This window comes from Balaenoptera ricei, chromosome 4, assembly GCF_028023285.1.
Source record: "Balaenoptera ricei isolate mBalRic1 chromosome 4, mBalRic1.hap2, whole genome shotgun sequence".
NCBI classification, from domain to species: domain Eukaryota; kingdom Metazoa; phylum Chordata; class Mammalia; order Artiodactyla; family Balaenopteridae; genus Balaenoptera; species Balaenoptera ricei.
Window position 1 is genome coordinate 90,980,226 of NC_082642.1, and position 17,131 is coordinate 90,997,356.

At 43.6% G+C, this 17,131-nt stretch overlaps 1 protein-coding gene across 4 annotated transcripts in view; it reads left to right on the forward strand.

The window, feature by feature from the left end:
* The window catches only part of HEG1 (heart development protein with EGF like domains 1), an 89,176-nt gene that overhangs the window by 21,620 nt on the left and 50,425 nt on the right, over nt 1–17,131 (forward strand). For all 4 annotated transcript variants that reach the window (XM_059920931.1, XM_059920932.1, XM_059920933.1 and 1 more), the window contains exons 2-3: nt 9,284–9,571; nt 11,277–11,576. In XM_059920931.1, coding sequence (XP_059776914.1) covers nt 9,284–9,571; nt 11,277–11,576 — 588 coding nt within the window. The remainder of the gene's footprint in view (nt 1–9,283; nt 9,572–11,276; nt 11,577–17,131) is intronic.

Sequence of the window (17,131 nt, forward strand, 5' to 3'; positions counted from 1 at the left end):
AATACTCCCTAACACCATACACAAAAATAAACTCAAAATGGATTAGAGACCTAAATATAAGACTGGACACTATAAAACTCTTAGAGGAAAACATAGGAAGAACACTCTTTGACATAAATCACAGCAAGATCTTTTTTGATCCACCTCCTAGAGTAATGGAAATAAAAACAAAAATAAACAAGTGGGACCTAATGAAACTTCAAAGCTTTTGCACAGCAAAGGAAACCATAAACAAGACGAAAAGACAACGCTCAGAATGGGAGAAAATATTTGCCAATGAATCAACGGACAAAGGATTAATCTCCAAAATATATAAACAGCTCATTCAGCTCAATATCAAAGAAACAAACACCCCAATCCAAAAATGGGCAGAAGACCTAAATAGACATTTCTCCAAAGAAGACATACAGATGGCCACGAAGCACATGAAAAGATGCTCAACATCACTAATTATTAGAGAAATGCAAATCAAAACTACAATGAGGTATCACCTCACTCCTGTTAGAATGGGCATCATCAGAAAATCTACAAACAACAAATGCTGGAGAGGGTGTGGTGAAAAGGGAACCCTCTTGCACTGTTGGTGGGAATGTAAATTGATACAGCCACTATGGAGAACAATATGGAGGTTCCTTAAAAAACTAAAAATAGAATTACCATATGACCCAGCAATCCCACTACTGGGCATATACCCAGAGAAAACCGTAATTCAAAAAGACACATGCACCCGAATGTTCATTGCAGCACTATTTACAATAGCCAGGTCATGGAAGCAACCTAAATGCCCATCAACAGACGAATGGATAAAGAAGATGTGGTACATATATACAATGGAATATTACTCAGCCATAAAAAGGAACGAAATTGAGTCATTTGTTGAGATGTGGATGGATCTAGAGACTGTCATACAGAGTGAAGTAAGTCAGAAAGAGAAAAACAAATATCGTATATTAATGCATGTATGCGGAACCTAGAAAAATGGTACAGATGAGCCAGTTTGCAGGGCAGAAGTTGAGACACAGATGTAGAGAATGGACATATGGACACCAAGGGGGGAAAACTGCGGTGGGGTGGGGATGGTGGTGTGCTGAATTGGGCGATTGGGATTGACATGTATACACTGATGTGTATAAAACTGATGCCTAATAAGAACCTGCAGTATAAAAAAACAAACAAAACAACTAATACTAAACTTTCATTGGGTTATTTGTATGGAAATATGTTAATATAAATGTTTCAGACATTACATGAAATTTCTAAAAATCTTATATTTGTATTTGTATGGAAATATGTATGGAAATATGTTAATATAAATGTTTCAGACATTAAAAAAAAAAAAAAAAAAAAAAAAAAAAAAAAAAATGGGGCAAGAATTCCTAGCCTACCTGCCACTCAGAATGTCAGGATCTAACAGGATAACTTAGCCCCCCCCCCCCGAAATTATCCTGTAAAAAGTGCTTTGCAGATTGTGAACGTGTGGGATTTCTTCAGTTCCCCTCTGAGAAGAGGAGCCTACTTTCCTTCTCCCTTAAAGCTCCTGTGAACAGTACCTTCCTCCTCTTGTGGTTTCCACATCCGTCACACCAAAGGGATTAAAAAGAAAGGGGGGGGGGGTGGTTACAGTCTCTCTTTCTTTTTAAAGTCTCTTTTCTTCCCTCTCTGTGTGAGCAATTGAATTTTAGGAAAATCTTTTAAAATTACAAAGAAACCTGCGATCATAGTTCTAAGATACAACCGTGCAGATTCAAGGCACCCAGCTCCACAGCACTCTGAAGAGTGTTTCGCAAGTTGAGGATCCCAGGAAAGCTCCAAGGGGTGGGGGGACAGGAATGGGGAATTCCACAGCTAGGGGTCAGTGTCTTACTGACCTTCCAGAACCTCTCCCTCGTGAACCTTAACCCCTAGCCATCTGACCTTCATCTTCCATCTTCCAAGCAACACTCGGGAAAGTCCTGGGGACTTTGGTTGACTCACCTCCGGACTTTTTGCAGGCCTGGTGTGCGTGGCCCCTCTCTGCTGTATCTCTGAATGCACAGCCTTCCTGACTCCTACTTTTAATGTCATCCTATCCTTCCCTCGTCATCCGTGTGTCTTTCACTGGCTCTTGTCCTCCCGCCCAATTCAAGTTTTCCCCTCAATTCAGTCCTTGACCCCTACTTTCCCCTTCATCTGCCACCTCTTTGTCCTTCCTCCTGATCAATAGCCCACATCTTAACTGCCTGTCAGACATTTCCACCTGGAAGTTATAACATCACCCCAAACTTCGTATTTTGAAAACAGACTTTTCTTCTCCCGTAAATTCATTCTCCATCCAGGCACTACTTCTTTGTTATTCTTTTCATTACCCGTGAAATTCATCTCTGAGTTAGAAGCTAATTTAGAAGTCCTCTTGATCAGTCTTCCAGCAAATAACATGCAGCTGCTGTCAAGCCAAGTCTGTCCGATTCCAAAGCCCACGTGATAGGCACCATCTCGTTCCTCTTAGAAACAGGGAGGGCAGTTGGTTTTAAGGCTGAAGTTTGGAGCCTGGTGAGACTTTCTTTGGCCCTGCTCATTGGTTAGTGTCTTGGAGGCCCCGTGTCACCGAATAAGTGGGGGTGTGATGGAAGGGGACCTGGATTCAGATTCTTTTTCTCTGCTGTTGAGCCTGTGACCTTGAACAATCAATCTTTCTGCCCCTCAGTCTCTCCATGTGCCACGACACCTACTTGACCAGCTGTCATGTGCATCAAATGAGATAACACAGGTGAAAACACTTAGCACTGGGTAGTGAGATCTGAATCTCAATGGAGGGAAACGAAAATAAAGCGCTTGTGCTTGCTTCAACACTGTGCCCCAGAAGCAAGAGTGTAGCTGGCGGCATTTGACATGGGGCCACCGCAGCGGTAGATGGTACAGCATGGGGGCGGCCGGGCCGCCGGGAAGAAATTGCCTCTTTGGATGACGGCACACTCCCCGCAAACACCCACTACACTGCTCAGGAACAATGCAAGCTGAAAAACCCCAAATCATGGGGTGGGTGGCGAGGAGTTGACTCTGTAGCAGCTGCTAATTAGGAAATCCTCCTGGGCTGTGCTAGCATCCCTGATGTTGCTGGTTCACAAACAGATGTTTTGGAACATTAAGACATTACAGAAGTGGAAGTTGTCAACTTGGAAAAAAAAAACAAAACAGGCAAAGCAGTAAAACTCTCGTTAATTTAATCTCCATTCATGGTACGAGGGAAAGTGATGGCCTGACACAGGGGGCTGAGTGCAGAGGGAAGGATGGTATTTCCAGCTCAAAAGACACCTGGGAAATTGGGACATGTAAACTCCAGTATGAGGCTGGTCGGTGTGGCTCAGTTGCCACGGGATGTGAGTGGGGCTTGAGCAATCGCCTCTGACCCTCTGGGGAGAGGGATGGATGAGGTGACGAGTGCCAGCCTCCCCTGAGCCTCGGGATGCCCCTTCCTGCCCCCAAGGCTGCCCCTGAGTGTCTGGTGGCACACAGCCTCTTCTCCTCACTGCCCGGCTGGCCCAGGCTCCACAGCCTGAGGCATACCTTCTCCTCTCTCGAGGGCCAATTTCTCTTCTCCACAAAGAGGAAGAGCAGGTTCCCCAATACCTTCCCCTGCATGTGGTAGGTCCCTGTCCAGTCCTGTGCGCTTTACTCTGAATTGCTCTCCCCCTCAGGGTTTACACCTGCGCTGAATAGGAAGCCACACCACAGACAAAATTCAACCACAGGAGCCCTAAACAACTCAGGGCTTCTGCAAGGACTCGTCCTTGGACTTAAGTAAATATTTTAGCTTTTGACTCATTGTTCTTCCTGAGATACAGCCTGGAATGGTGTAAAGCACTTGATGTTCACAATCAAACAAGACCTTGAACGACAGAGAGTGTGGCCTGGGGCGCTGCCTGCCCCAGCCCGCATGGTTTGTTAATCCCTTTTCTGAGGAACAGTTCATATGCAATCAAAGGAGTAGAGGCACATCCAGAGCTAAACAGGGGGCAGTGGGATACTGTTCTTTTGGAATATCAGGCCAGTGACATCAGGGGCTTGTCTTGTAAAATTTAATTTTTATTTTTATCAAACTTATGCATGGTTTAAAGATCAAATATGTTTTATAAGGCTATTATAAAAACCCTGACCACTCCTACCATTATCATTTTCTGCTTCCCACTTTCAGCCCTTTCAACTGATTCTTTTAGGAATTATGTCCATATCTCTAAATAACATGCTTATGTTACTGTTTACTTATTTATTTATTTTTGATTTTGGTTTTAGGTAATGTTCATTGATTTCTCTCAATGGAAATTTTATATCATTCCAAGCTCTACCACTTTTATTCTTTTTTTTTTTTTAATTTTATTTATTTATTTATTTATTTATTTATAACTGTATTGGGTCTTCGTTTCTGTGGGAGGGCTTTCTCCAGTTGCGGCAAGCGGGGGCCACTCTTCATCGCGGTGCGCGGGTCTCTCACTATCGCGGCCTCTCTTGTTGCGGAGCACAGGCTCCAGATGCGCAGGCTCAGTAATTATGGCTCACGGGCCTAGTTGCTCCGCGGCATGTGGGATCTTCCCAGACCAGGGCTCGAACCCGTGTCCCCTGCATTGGCAGGCAGATTCTCAACCACTGCGCCACCAGGGAAGCCCTACCACTTTTATTCTTTAGGATCAGCTTGAGGAACTTTAAAGTACATTTTTGACACAGCTTAAAGTTACCTTCTCCTGTACAACATGATTCTATCATCCCCTCCCAACTTATGTGCTATTGTTATCCAGGATTTGCTCTGTCTTGTTTTCTTTTTTTTTAATTTAATTTAATTTATTTTTGGCTGTGTTGGGTCTTCATTGCTGTGCGTGGACTTTAGTTGCGGTGCTCGGGGGCTACTCTTCGTTGCGGTGCTCGGCCTTCTCATTGTGGTGGCTTCTCTTGTTGTGGAGCATGGGCTCTAGGCACGTGGGCTTCAGTAGTTGTGGTACGTGGGCCCAGTAGTTGTGGCTTGCAGGCTTCAGTAGTTGTGGCTCACGGGGTCTAGAGTGCAGGCTCAGTAGTTGTGGTGTACGGGCTTAGTTGCTCTGCGGCATGTGGGATCTTCCTGGACCAGGGCTTGAACCCATGTCCCCTGTATTGGCAGGCAGATTCTTAGCCACTGCACCACCAGGGAAGTCCGCCATTACCTTTTTGAATATAGCCATTTCTCCTTTTTCTCATTTCTCCTCCTAGAACTCCAATTAGATATATGTTGGGCTTTCTCACTCTATCTTCCTTGTCTCTTCACCTCTTTTTCATAGTTTCTGTATTTTCATATCATCTCAGCATTCTCTTGTCATCTGTCTTGTAATTCTTTTTTTTTTTTTTAAATAAATTTATTTATTTATTTATTTATGGCTGTGTTGGGTCTTTGTCTGTGTGCGAGGGCTTTCTCCAGCTGCGGCGAGCAGGGGCCACTCTTCATCGCGGTGTGCGGGCCCATCACCGCTGCGGCCTCTCCCGTTGCGGAGCACAGGCTCCAGACGTGCAGGCTCAGCAGCTGTGGCTCACGGGCCCAGCTGCTCTGCGGCACATGGGATCCTCCCAGACCAGGGCTCGAACCCGTGTCCCCTGCATTGGCAGGTGGATTCCCAACCACTGCGCCACCAGGGAAGCCCTGTCTTGTAATTCTTAATTCTCTTTTCAGCTGTATCTAATCTGCTGTTAAGTTTCCTAATTTTAATTATTATTATTTTTTCAATTCTAGAGTTTCCATTCAGATTTCTTTCAAATTTTTTGGCCATTATGTATAGTCTCTTTTTCTCTCATTATCAATTTCTTCTTATTTCTTTTCATGGAGTTTTATATACTTACATTCTTCGTCTGATAATTCTAGTAGTTAAAGTCTTTGCTTGTCTAGTTTGCTGACTTTTGCCTACAGATGCCTTTTTCTTGTTTATTTTGTGATTTTTTTTTTTTTTACTGTGATCTCTTATTCCTTAGGATTTTATCAGTAAATAATAAAATTGGATTGAAGGTATGTTCATCTAGAGAGAATTCACATTTGTTTCTGCCAAGTACCCAGAGGCGCTGTATATCAGGACCACTTTTCCTCCCCAGTAACAGAATATGCGTGTGTGTGTGTGTGGTTTGAGATATAATTTATATACCATAAAATTCAGCCTTTTAAAGTACAGGCATACCTCAGAGATATTGTGGGTTCAATTCCAGGCGGCTGCAATAAAGCGAATATCACAATAAAGCAAGTCACACGAAATTTTTGGTTTCCTAGTGCATATAAAAGTTATGTTTAAACCATACTGTAGTATGTTAAGTGTGCAATAGCATGACGTCTAAAAGATACAATGTACGTATCTTAGTTAAAAATAATGCTGTTGGTACCAATAGACTTGCTTGATACAGGGTTACCACAAACTTTGAATTTGTAAAAAATGCAGTATCTGTGAGGCACAATAAAATGAAGTATGCCTGTATATAATTCACTTGTTTTTAGTGTATTCACAAGGTTCAGGACTACTTTTTAAAAAATTTTAATTTTATTGGTGTATAGTTGATTTACAGTGTTGTTAGTTTCAGGTGTACAGCAAAGTGATTCAGTTATACATATACATATATTCATTCTTTTTTAGATTCTTTTCTCTTATAGGTTATCACAGAATATTGAGTTGAGTTCCCTGTGGTATACAGTTGTCCTTGTTGGTTATCTATCTTATATATAGTAGTGTGTGTATGTTCATCCCAAGCTCCTGATTTATCCCTCCCCCCTACATTTCCCCTTTGACAACCATAAGTTTGTTTTTGATATCTGTAAGACTGTTTGTCTTGTAAATAAGTACATTTGTATTATTTTTAAAAAATTAGATTCCAGGACTTCCCTGGTGGTCCATTGGTTAAGACTCTGCACTTCCAATGCAACAGAGGCAGGTTCAATCCCTGGTCGGGGAACTAAGATCCCACATGCTGTGAGGCATGGCCAAAAAAAAAAATTAGATTCCACATATGAGTGATATCATATGATATTTATCTTTCTCTGTCTGATTTACTTCACTTAGTATGGTAATCTCTATAGGACCACTTTTAAACACACCCTTGGCTTGAGGTTTAGACCACACAGGTATTGTGACTATGTGCTGCACCCCTGTATGAGGGCTAGCTTTATGGTTATAAATTCTTGAGTGAGAGTTATTTTTTCCAGATTTCCTTGCTGTCCTCTTCTGCAGGGCAGGTTTGTTTCTATTTGCCTTACATCCAAGGTATAGCCCTGGTCCTAACTTCATATAGGAGTTTCCTCTCAGACTCCCTCCTTAAGAATTTTGTCTCTTATCTCCTGCATCCCTGTGGCCATCAGAACAGAAGTTCAAGGTCACAAATATTGAGCAGGTGCCCCAGGGCAGCTGCCAGCTTCAGAGTTAGCTCAACTCTCTGAATTCCAACTCTCAGTTCATTTTTGACCTCACAAGATTTGTGTGCCAACTCAGCAATGCATTTAGAAGTATTTTTTTTAAAAAAAACATTTTATTCAGCATTTTTAGTTGTTGTTAGTGGCAGGGTTATTCAGGATACTGCAGGACTATTGTCTACCTTTTAGTTTTGTTTATAGAGTGCATTTTTCCTGCCTTCCATTTTTAGTCAACCCTCCAGGGAGACAGCATGGTTCAGTGCTAACCATGTCCTGTCTTCATGTGGCCATTCTTTTCCTTTTGAAGACTGGAATTCCTTGAGCTGACTGGATCTTGGGATATCCATCCTTTGTTCCCTGAAGAAGGGGACGTGGCTGCTTCCAGAGGCCCAGCCACACTCACCATTGGCCAAGTCTCACACTCATCTTGAGGCTGTAATAGAACTAAATCCATTTCCTTCCCTTTGCTCATGGCTTACCAGTTTTGGAGCATGGGTTTTAAGTCCCTTCTGCCTCCCCACAATCACTTTTTTTCAGGCTTCTTTTGTGAATAACTTCTCTCATTGTGCCAAGTTGACCAAGAGGGTAGGGAAGGCATCCTCAAATCCTTTCCCTTCCTCTTTGGAGGCCAGCTTGCCTTTGCAGCTCAGAGAGGAAGAACAAAGGTTACATGCTGTGTGGGTCACTCACTGCTGTCCATAACCCCAGAGTCCCAAGTTGAACTTGTGGACTTGGTGGCTGCCCCAGAAACACCCGTCCACATCCCATTTCTAGCTGACTGTGGACCTTGCCTGTCTGGGCCTGGGCCCCAGAGGAGCCCAGATGCCTAGGAAGCTCCCTCCTCCTTAGGAAGCTTCTGTTAATTATCACTTACAGGAAACAGAATAGGAAGCATGAAAACAGTAATTCTCAAGGGGCTTGTGGAGGAAATGATTCCCTTAGGAAAGTTTGTCAGAATCTCTTTACAGAAGAATTTATAATCACCACCCCTCCAACTCCAGTAAGTGAGCCACTGCTTCGGGTTGGAGTGGACCAGCTTGGGGACGGTGTTGAGAACCATTGCTCTAGAATTGCACTGTCCATATAGCAGCCACTAGCCACATGTGGCTAGCGTGCTCTTGAAGTGTGGCCAGCAAAATACTCTCTGGATTTTAAAGGTTTAATACCAAAAAAAAGAATGCAAAATATCTCAGTAATTTTTATATCAATTACATATTGAAGTACCATTTTGAATATGTTGGAGTAAATAAAATATTTATTAAAGTTAATTTCACCCGTTTCTTTTTACTTTTAAAAATGTGGCTACTACAGAATTTAAAGTTACCTACGTGGCTTGCATTTGTGGCTTACTTTATACATCTCTTGGACAGGGCTGATCTAGAAGATAACTTGCTCCTTTGGGATTGTGTGTGTGTGTGCGCGTGCATGTGCGTATGATATTTTGAGTTGAACTGTAGGTTCTGCCTGCAGCCTTTACTGGTCCGATGGTTGGCCATTTTTGCCTGACTCGTATAGATAGAAGTGACTTCATTCATCCCTGCAGAGCTTTCTCAACAGCCCACGATCCTAAGCAGAAAGAAAAATATCATTCCCAAATGGGAAAATAAAAACGGGTTTTTTCAAGGACCCATGTGATCAGCAATAACTTCAAATTGGTCTCTTTCTATCCATTTTCATCACTTATTCCACTTATTATAAAACTTAACCCTATATAGTATTGTTGCTTCATAATTTCTTCCCCTGGATTGTAAGAATAATTACTGTTGGAAAGAAGAAAGGTGAGATCATTCTCCTTGAATCCACTTCTCCACTGATATATCTGCTCATATACCTTTTCTGAAGGTTTACTTCTCTTTTCAGAACCCAACAAGTCCTCACTGATCCATTTTCCTATTGTTTCAGCTGCTGTAAAAAACCACTGGCTAGAAAGCTACACTGAACAACTCCACACAGAAAATATTACCTTTGATCAGAATCAAGTGGACTTTTCAACAGTGGTCTCCAAAGAGGATGTGATGGTTCCGACCCCCAGGAAGAGCCATGCTTCTTCAGATGCTCCAGAAAACTTCACTCCACAAACTGAAACAGCAGCTACAGGAAGAAGTGACTCTTCAAGGAGGACAGATTTCACCATTTCCCCTGTTGGGCCTGAGAGAGCAGCCGCTCTGACTTCCCAGAGCAGCACCTTAGGTGAGTTTATGCTGATGACACTCATGTCATGCATGTATGTCCAGTCCTGGAAAACCTAATGTCTGCTGGTCTCTGCCTTCCCCCATCCTGAGCCGCAGTGCTCGGCCAAGGGTCCTGGGCCGGGGTGAACCAGACCTGTGCCTTGGGCTCCACCTGTGGCTCACTGTGGTTAATTGAGTTGTAAGCCTAGACCAGGTGAGGGTGCAGTTTTGCTGAGTGGCCTGACCAGTGCCATGGAATCTACATTCCATGGCCAGACTGAATCCACACAACATCAGCGGTCCTGCCACACGCTGCAGTCTCCTAGGTACCGGGTCTGGTGGGCTGCTTGGCTGCGTGTTTGTGTTAATGTAGCTCAGATGGCTGTTCTCGCTGCGGTCCGCACAGCTCTGTGGTTTGCCATTTTCAGCAAAGGATTTCAAGAAGGGGCTGGGGCTGGATGAGCAAGATTTGATTGAGGAAGGGAAGACAAAGAAAGCTAGCACCAACTGGGTACCTACGCTATACCAACATGTCTCTCAATTCTCACAGCAAGTGGTGAGGTCCCATTGCTCTCATTTTAGGAATTCGGAAACTGAAGCTAGAGAAATTAATCAATCCAACGTGTGTAGGTCAAACAGTTAACAGGTTTCAGAGCTGAGATTTGGCCTAAGCCTGTATATCTGAGCGAGGTGGGAAGGGTGGCTGAGGAGTGGGATGCCTGGACCATATGAGCAAAGATACAGAGGAAGGAAGAGAAGTGTGGCCCCTTCGTGGGTGGCAAGGCCAGCAGCCTCCCTCGGAGCAGACATAAGTCACACACAGAGGAGAGGAGCAGCAGGTAGGACAGTCATGTGGGTGGGGTTAGGCACAATTACTGAGGACTTTGAAAACCAAGCAGTTTTGATTCAGTGTGGTGGGAAAAGTCACTGGAGGTTTTTGAACAGGCAGTGACATGATTAAAGTGAATTTGGGCAGGGTTCACTTGGCACGTGGGTGTAAGATGTCTGGGGTGAGAGATGGGGCAGAAGGAACCTGGAGTCCAGGGGACCACCCAGGCAGACACAGAAATCCAGATACCAGGTGCTAACATGTGGCCTACTGGCCTCAGGGATGGAGAGGAAGGGATTGGTAAAGACTTGATAAAATCGATACAGCTTGGTGATGTGATGGCCTAAAAGTAGAGGCTGAAGCCATCAAAGATAACCCCATGCTTTCACACCCTAGTGATGGGAGGTCTTGTTGGGGGACTCAGTTCTGTAAAGAGTACATAGGACAGTATTTTAAGTTCCATTCGTGAATGATGGATATAGAGCTTAGAAACTGCACGTGTTGCGGCCTGGGTTTGTTGGTCATCCAGATAGTGGAAATTTTGTTTATGTTAAATTCAAGTAAATTCTGGCACCAACTTTGTGGAATGTGAGTGATGAGTCATGATGATCAGAAGCCGACCTCTGGTTCTTTATCCTCTGATACTTAGCTTCACTGTGCCCCTTTGCTGATAATTTTACCACAAAATGCAGAATCTTTGTTTGTGAGCTCTGAAAACAGTCTTTGTCTTGGTTTGTGGTCTCTCCTTCAGGAGGTGATTTTTCATAGAATGAACAATGGCTCCTAATTTCTTCTCGTGCCTATTTTATAGAGGTCAGAGGTGAGCCCACTCAAAGATTGTTCAGACATTTGGAAGTCTGCTGGTGGAATTTTAATTGTTGCTCTCTGCTTTCAGCCTTGGGAAAGCATCACCCGTCGTCCAGCAGTTCTGGGTCAGAAGGAAGAACCGCCCCTCCTCACACGGAAAGCGGAACATCCTGGGGTTCCCCGGCAAGGGGGCAGGGGCTCCCTGAAGAAGTGACGGTGCACACCCAAGTGGCTGCCACTTCAGTTTTGACCCAGTCTTCTCTTCCTGCTGTGGAGGGGGGAGAAGAGACCACACTCCCCAGGCAGAGAAATTCCTCAGGACCAGAGCTCTCCTGGCTGCCTCTTTCCAGGACACCGGCTTACTTCCCTCCCTCAGACCAGTCCGCATGTGAGTACTGCTATCCCAGCTGCACCCTCTGAAGTCATTCGGAATAGAAATAAATGGCCCCGGATCGCCAGCTAGTTACTGCTCATCACAGGGGCCAAGGGGAAAGGACTTTAAGCACCAATGCAAAGTGTTGGTTCAAAGTACAACCTGCCCAATTTATCTCAGTGTTGAAGTTCATGTTTAAAATGTATTTTCTTTAACTGTATAAGAAGGAAAATAATAGTTGGTCTGGTGGCTGCTCTAGGCCTTTCCGTCCACCAACCCCTGCTTTTCCCATCTCCCCACACATACACACTACACACATACACACATAACAAAGACTGAGTGCGGCTGGTGTGTGGTCTTGCACAAGGGGCCACGTTCTGGGGTGAATGAAATGGTGAACATTGTTTCATTTGATGAGGAGTTATATTTGTATTTCTTCATTATTGCAAAAATGTTTCTTTCAAATAGATAGACATTTTTCTGTCTCATCAGTTCAAAAAAACTATACAGGCAGGTGTTTGCAAGACTGCAGCAGTGGAGCACTGGCCTCTCTGCGTTCCAACCCCTAGTCATCAGTTACGTCTCTGCGCAGGCCTTCCATCTCCACTGAGCCTTTTGTCAACCCTCTGAGCCTCTGTGCCATGTACCTTGTCACACCAGCTTGTCTGATGCCTTCTACCCAGATAGACTGTAATCCGCTTGAAGACACAGATTGTGTTTATTACTTCTCTTAGGTTCCTCTGCCCCACAATGAGGTACAGTTGATGAGTAAGGGGATGAACATGTACCCAAATATGACAGGGGTCATCCAGCCACAGGCCAGTGTTGGAAACTCTGCCCACTGTTTCTCTTTTCCGAGGTTTTATACCGAGCCTGTGCGTGCTTCTTGTGTTTTCATCTCCATGCCATGGGGAGCAGGACAGAGAGGGTTGGAAATATTCTTGGGAAATAGGTGGCTTCAGAAATTGCCATTTCAAAATTTTCATAGGTCAGAGGTTTTTAGAAGTACTTTACAAGACTAGGGGTTCAGGTTTATGTCATCAAAGCAAAAACAGAACCCAGAGGTCCTTTCTGGAATGCCTATTTAAAGCAGCCCATTCCCCTTCCATATACTCTGTATACAGTTTCCTGCTGACTGGGTATATATATAATTTATGATTCATATTTTTAGGAGATTGGTTTTTAAGATTATTAAACATTGGTTAGATAGGATAAAAGCTACGATCCTTTCCAGCTTCAAAGTTCTGTGGTTCAGTGGTTTACAACCAGCTTTATGAAATGGTGGAAAGGAAACATTTTCTAAGAAGCTAAACTTGATTCTGGTCAGGGTCATTTAATATTTATACTTTAAATTCAACCCACTACTGTGGTATATATACTGTGGTATATTTGAAAATCAGCCTACGTTTCCAATTACTGGCCTTGACTCTGTAGTCACCTATACTTTTTAACATTAAAAAAATAATTAGCCCTCCAATTCCTTGAGCATTCATTCTTTTAGAACCTTATACTTTTAATTTTTGAAGAGTTCTACCATATCGTTCCTCTTCCTTGAGTTTCACTGAGCATTTCTATTTCTTCTTAGTGAACTGGCTGTCCTGTGCTAGGTAGGGTCCCGCCTCCCTCTTAGATACTGGAGGGCGCTTTGTGTGCTGTTAAATGAGGGGATAACCAGGCATCCAGGACTGTCTGGATCTAGCCTGACAGCCCCTGCTCTCCTCCCTGCAGGGATGCAGAGGGGACATGAACGAGGATCTGAAGCCAGATGGGAAACGAAGCTCTGCTTTACTTTTAATGCTGGGCCGGTACCTTCTACCCTGTTAACCAGAGCTCTGGTGTACCTCCTACCTCCCCTAAAATCCAAATCTTGAGATTTAGATTTTCTGAGCACAGGATCTAGGAGCACTAGGCATGCAGGCAAGAGTGCTGAGAAAGCCAGCAGGACTTGCCCGAGGCAGACCGGGAGTCACCCAGCCCAACTGGCCTCTCTGTAGGGAATCGAAGCCAAGAGGGAGTGGGGTAGGGGCATGTGCTTTGTGACACTTGGCTGCTCTGTCCACTAGTAAACGTGACCCAGTGAAAGTCCTGGCACTTGGACCAGTCAGATGAGTGATGCTTCTCACTAGGTGAGCGCTAGGATTCCAGCCAGGAGCCTGGCCTGGGGAGGATGGGAGTCCTTATTTGAAACATGAAGGGATTAGACCAGTTGATCCTAAAGATCCTTTCTAGTTCCAGCATCTGTTATTCCAGACACATCAGCCTTTGTATTCGGTGACTCCTTTCACTTCTCATTCTGCTACATAGAAACATACACACAGCACAACCTCTTCTGAGGCTCAGGTAGTCAGGGGTTACCTGCTTCCAAAAATAAATTGCATGCTAATAAATGTATGTGTTAAAGCAGGTAAAAGCCCAGACAGCTAACTCAGATTTTAAAAAAAGAGATCGGAAGCTGTTTGAAATTATTTTGCTTGCTGCTTTAGATCTTTTGTTGCTTTTTTTCCTTCTGTACTTTTTATATTTTCTATAATGACCATGTACTATTTGATAATTAGGGGGAAAAGTAAGCAAAGCAACTAATAGGGAAAAAAGTTCTCTTTTAAAGGCAAAAAGAGATATGTGTATGTTGAATTACGTGAAAATGGCTACAATTGAGCACTGAATTTAGTACTGAGCTTCCTGGAAGCCAGGGCACAAAGGGAAACCAGGTGAGGCATGATATTATTGTCAGATAAAGTGAGTATACAATTTCATCCATAGGCTTCAGTGTTTTGGGGGCAGTACATTCTAGGAGGACTATTTATATAAGGAATGTTGAGGCTCATAACAGAAAATGCCTTCAGTTGCTGTTTTGTGGAAACTGTGCTGATGTTCTTTAAAAGGTGATATTTTCTGTCGATTCTCAATAGGAGCTGAGGGTGTAATAATGGATCTCAACTCATGGAAGTGTTTCTATGGGTAGCTGAGCTAATGTGGTCCAGGTAAATTGCTTCGTGGTGATTTCACTTTGTAAAGGAAGCGGATATAAATAACTCAGAAGGTTGTAGATTTAGCATATCTTTCCCAAATATCAGCCGCTCCTGCCAGATTTTTGGCAAGTTCTGGATAGCAGCCAAGCCAAGGGTGAGCACTGTGATGCATGCCTGAGGCTCCAGTATGTTGTGTTGTGATGGGAAAGTGACCCATATAGTTTTCTCAGAGGAGCAGGCGTTCCTTTCACCTCCTATTATAAAGATTAGGGAATTTAGTTTTTTTCTGCTCCCAAATGGATGGTCTTCCCATTTTTGAATGGCTGCTTCAAGGGTAGAAAATGAGCAAGGAAAGGCAATTATTAAATAATCAGTAGTGCTGGTCTACTGATTAGAAACATGGTACCTTTCACCCTAGATGTATTTAGCAGGCACTCATTTAGTAACATAAGTGGTGACTGTAGGTTAGTTTGAGCAAACATTGTCTCTTTTTATTAAGAAGCACCAGCTCTACAGAAGTATTCACACTGCTTCCTAGCTTTACTGTGAGGATTGAACAAGATTATAGATATAAAGTACTTACTTAGCACAATATATGGAGGTGTACATGAAGTAGTGGCACATCGTAATTGGTTAGTAAAAGGCAGAGCTTTTAATACTGATGATAATGAGATGGTGAAGCAGTGTTCCACAGAGCCCTCAGGGTCAGGGAAAACCTAGCCATTTTCCTTTTGTGACTTCCAGCAGTTGTGACTTTTACAATTGTATTTCTGAGGCCATTGCTTTGCTGGACAGGTGTTCATGCCGAGTCCAATAAAACCTCACTGTGCATTGAATTGATGAAATAATGCAGTTTACTGGGCATAAAAGTGTTGTGAAAGAGCACTCAGCAATCTGACGAGGCTGTAATTGGCGGATATAGATGGTGACTCTGATGAAGTTAGGCCTGAGAAGCTAAGCGGGCAAGTGAGGATTTGGGGCATGTCTGTGTTGTGCTTTCCTTTTTTTATGCTGAACCTTTTTTGTTTGTTTGTTTGTTTGGAGCAGAGAAAGGTTTATCGCAGGGTCAAGCAAGGAGAATGGGTGGCTTGTGCTCAAAAACCCCAGGTCCATTTGTTTTTGTTTTTAAGTAGGTATGGCTATAGGATGAAACTATTTTGGTGTCCAGGTCTTTATATTCCCATGTTTTAATTACTAGTTTTTTTTTTTTTTTTTTTAAAGATATAGAGTCCACTGTTCTAGTCCAGAGATTTTCAACGTATGTGTTGGGGTTGGGGGTTGGGGGGATACATATAGAAAGGGAGAGGATGTCTTTTTTTTTTTTTCTTTTTAATTTTATTTATTTATGGCTGTGTTGGGTCTTCGTTTCTGTGCGAGGGCTTTCTCTAGTTGTGGCAAGTGGGGGCCACTCTTCATCGCGGTGTGCGGGCCTCTCACTATCGTGGCCTCTCTTCTTCCGGAGCACAGGCTCCAGACCTGTAGGCTCAGTAATTGTGGCTCACGGGCCCAGTCGCTCCGCGGCATGTGGGATCCTCCCAGACCAGGGCTCGAACCCGCGTCCCCTGCATTGGCAGGCAGATTCTCAACCACTGCGCCACCAGGGAAGCCCTAATTACTAGTTTTATGGATTGCCTGCATCTTCCTTGTCTCCATGAAGGTCCAGTGACCAGACCTGCGGCCTATGTTCTAGGTATACCTGGTTCTATGGTTTTGTACAAAGGTGAAAAGAACCTTTCTGTTTCCTGTGCTCTCCCTATATGTGTATATTTGATATTTATTTGTGCTTTTGGTCATGACTGCACATTGGACTTATCTTCAGGGAACCGTTTATAATGAGAACTTTCTTTTTTACTTTCCTGGGTCATAATTAACAATTTGAAGCCTTTCATTATATAAGTGTAGAGAGTACTTTTTTAAAATTTTGGCTTAAAAAGAAAAAAAAGCACTCTTCCTTCTTACCTTTGGATCTTGCCCACTCACCAAGCTTTCCCGTAGTTTATTCCTGTTTGGAATGAAGATTTCAATGTGCCCTTCTGGAGGTCATTTCTCAAGGTGTCCTTTGGAAAGTTCTTTGTGGAAGGGAGCCACCAGCAAGCCACAGTACTGCTGCAGAGCACATTGCACATTTTGACCAAGTGGTGTATAATTCAGTTCTTGAGGTTCTTGACAATTGATCCAGTGTCTGCCATCCATTTCATCAGAAAAGCTGTCTCAGCCTGGAGTCCCTGACCTGCTGGAGTAGTATGTGAGCTCGAGAGCTGGTCTCCCAAGCCTAATGAACTAACTATAGTAATGGAGCCTGTTGCTTTTGGATGGAATTAAATCAGATCAGTGGGGTAACAATCAGTATCTCCTGCTGATTAGAAGCTCTGTTACTTAATAAATGCAGCTCGGTTAATAGTCTTTCAAAACATAAGGTTTACTATGGCCATGAGGTGGGGAATAATAAAGAACACTTGATGGTGGCAAGGCTGCGAATTACTTTTCTAGGCCAGCATTGTTCTGACTGTGGTCTGCAGATCCCTAGGCCTCCTCAGTGGTGACTGGGCCCCCTGCAAGGCACCCACTTTGATTCATTTTTATGTATGGGGTTTTTTTTTT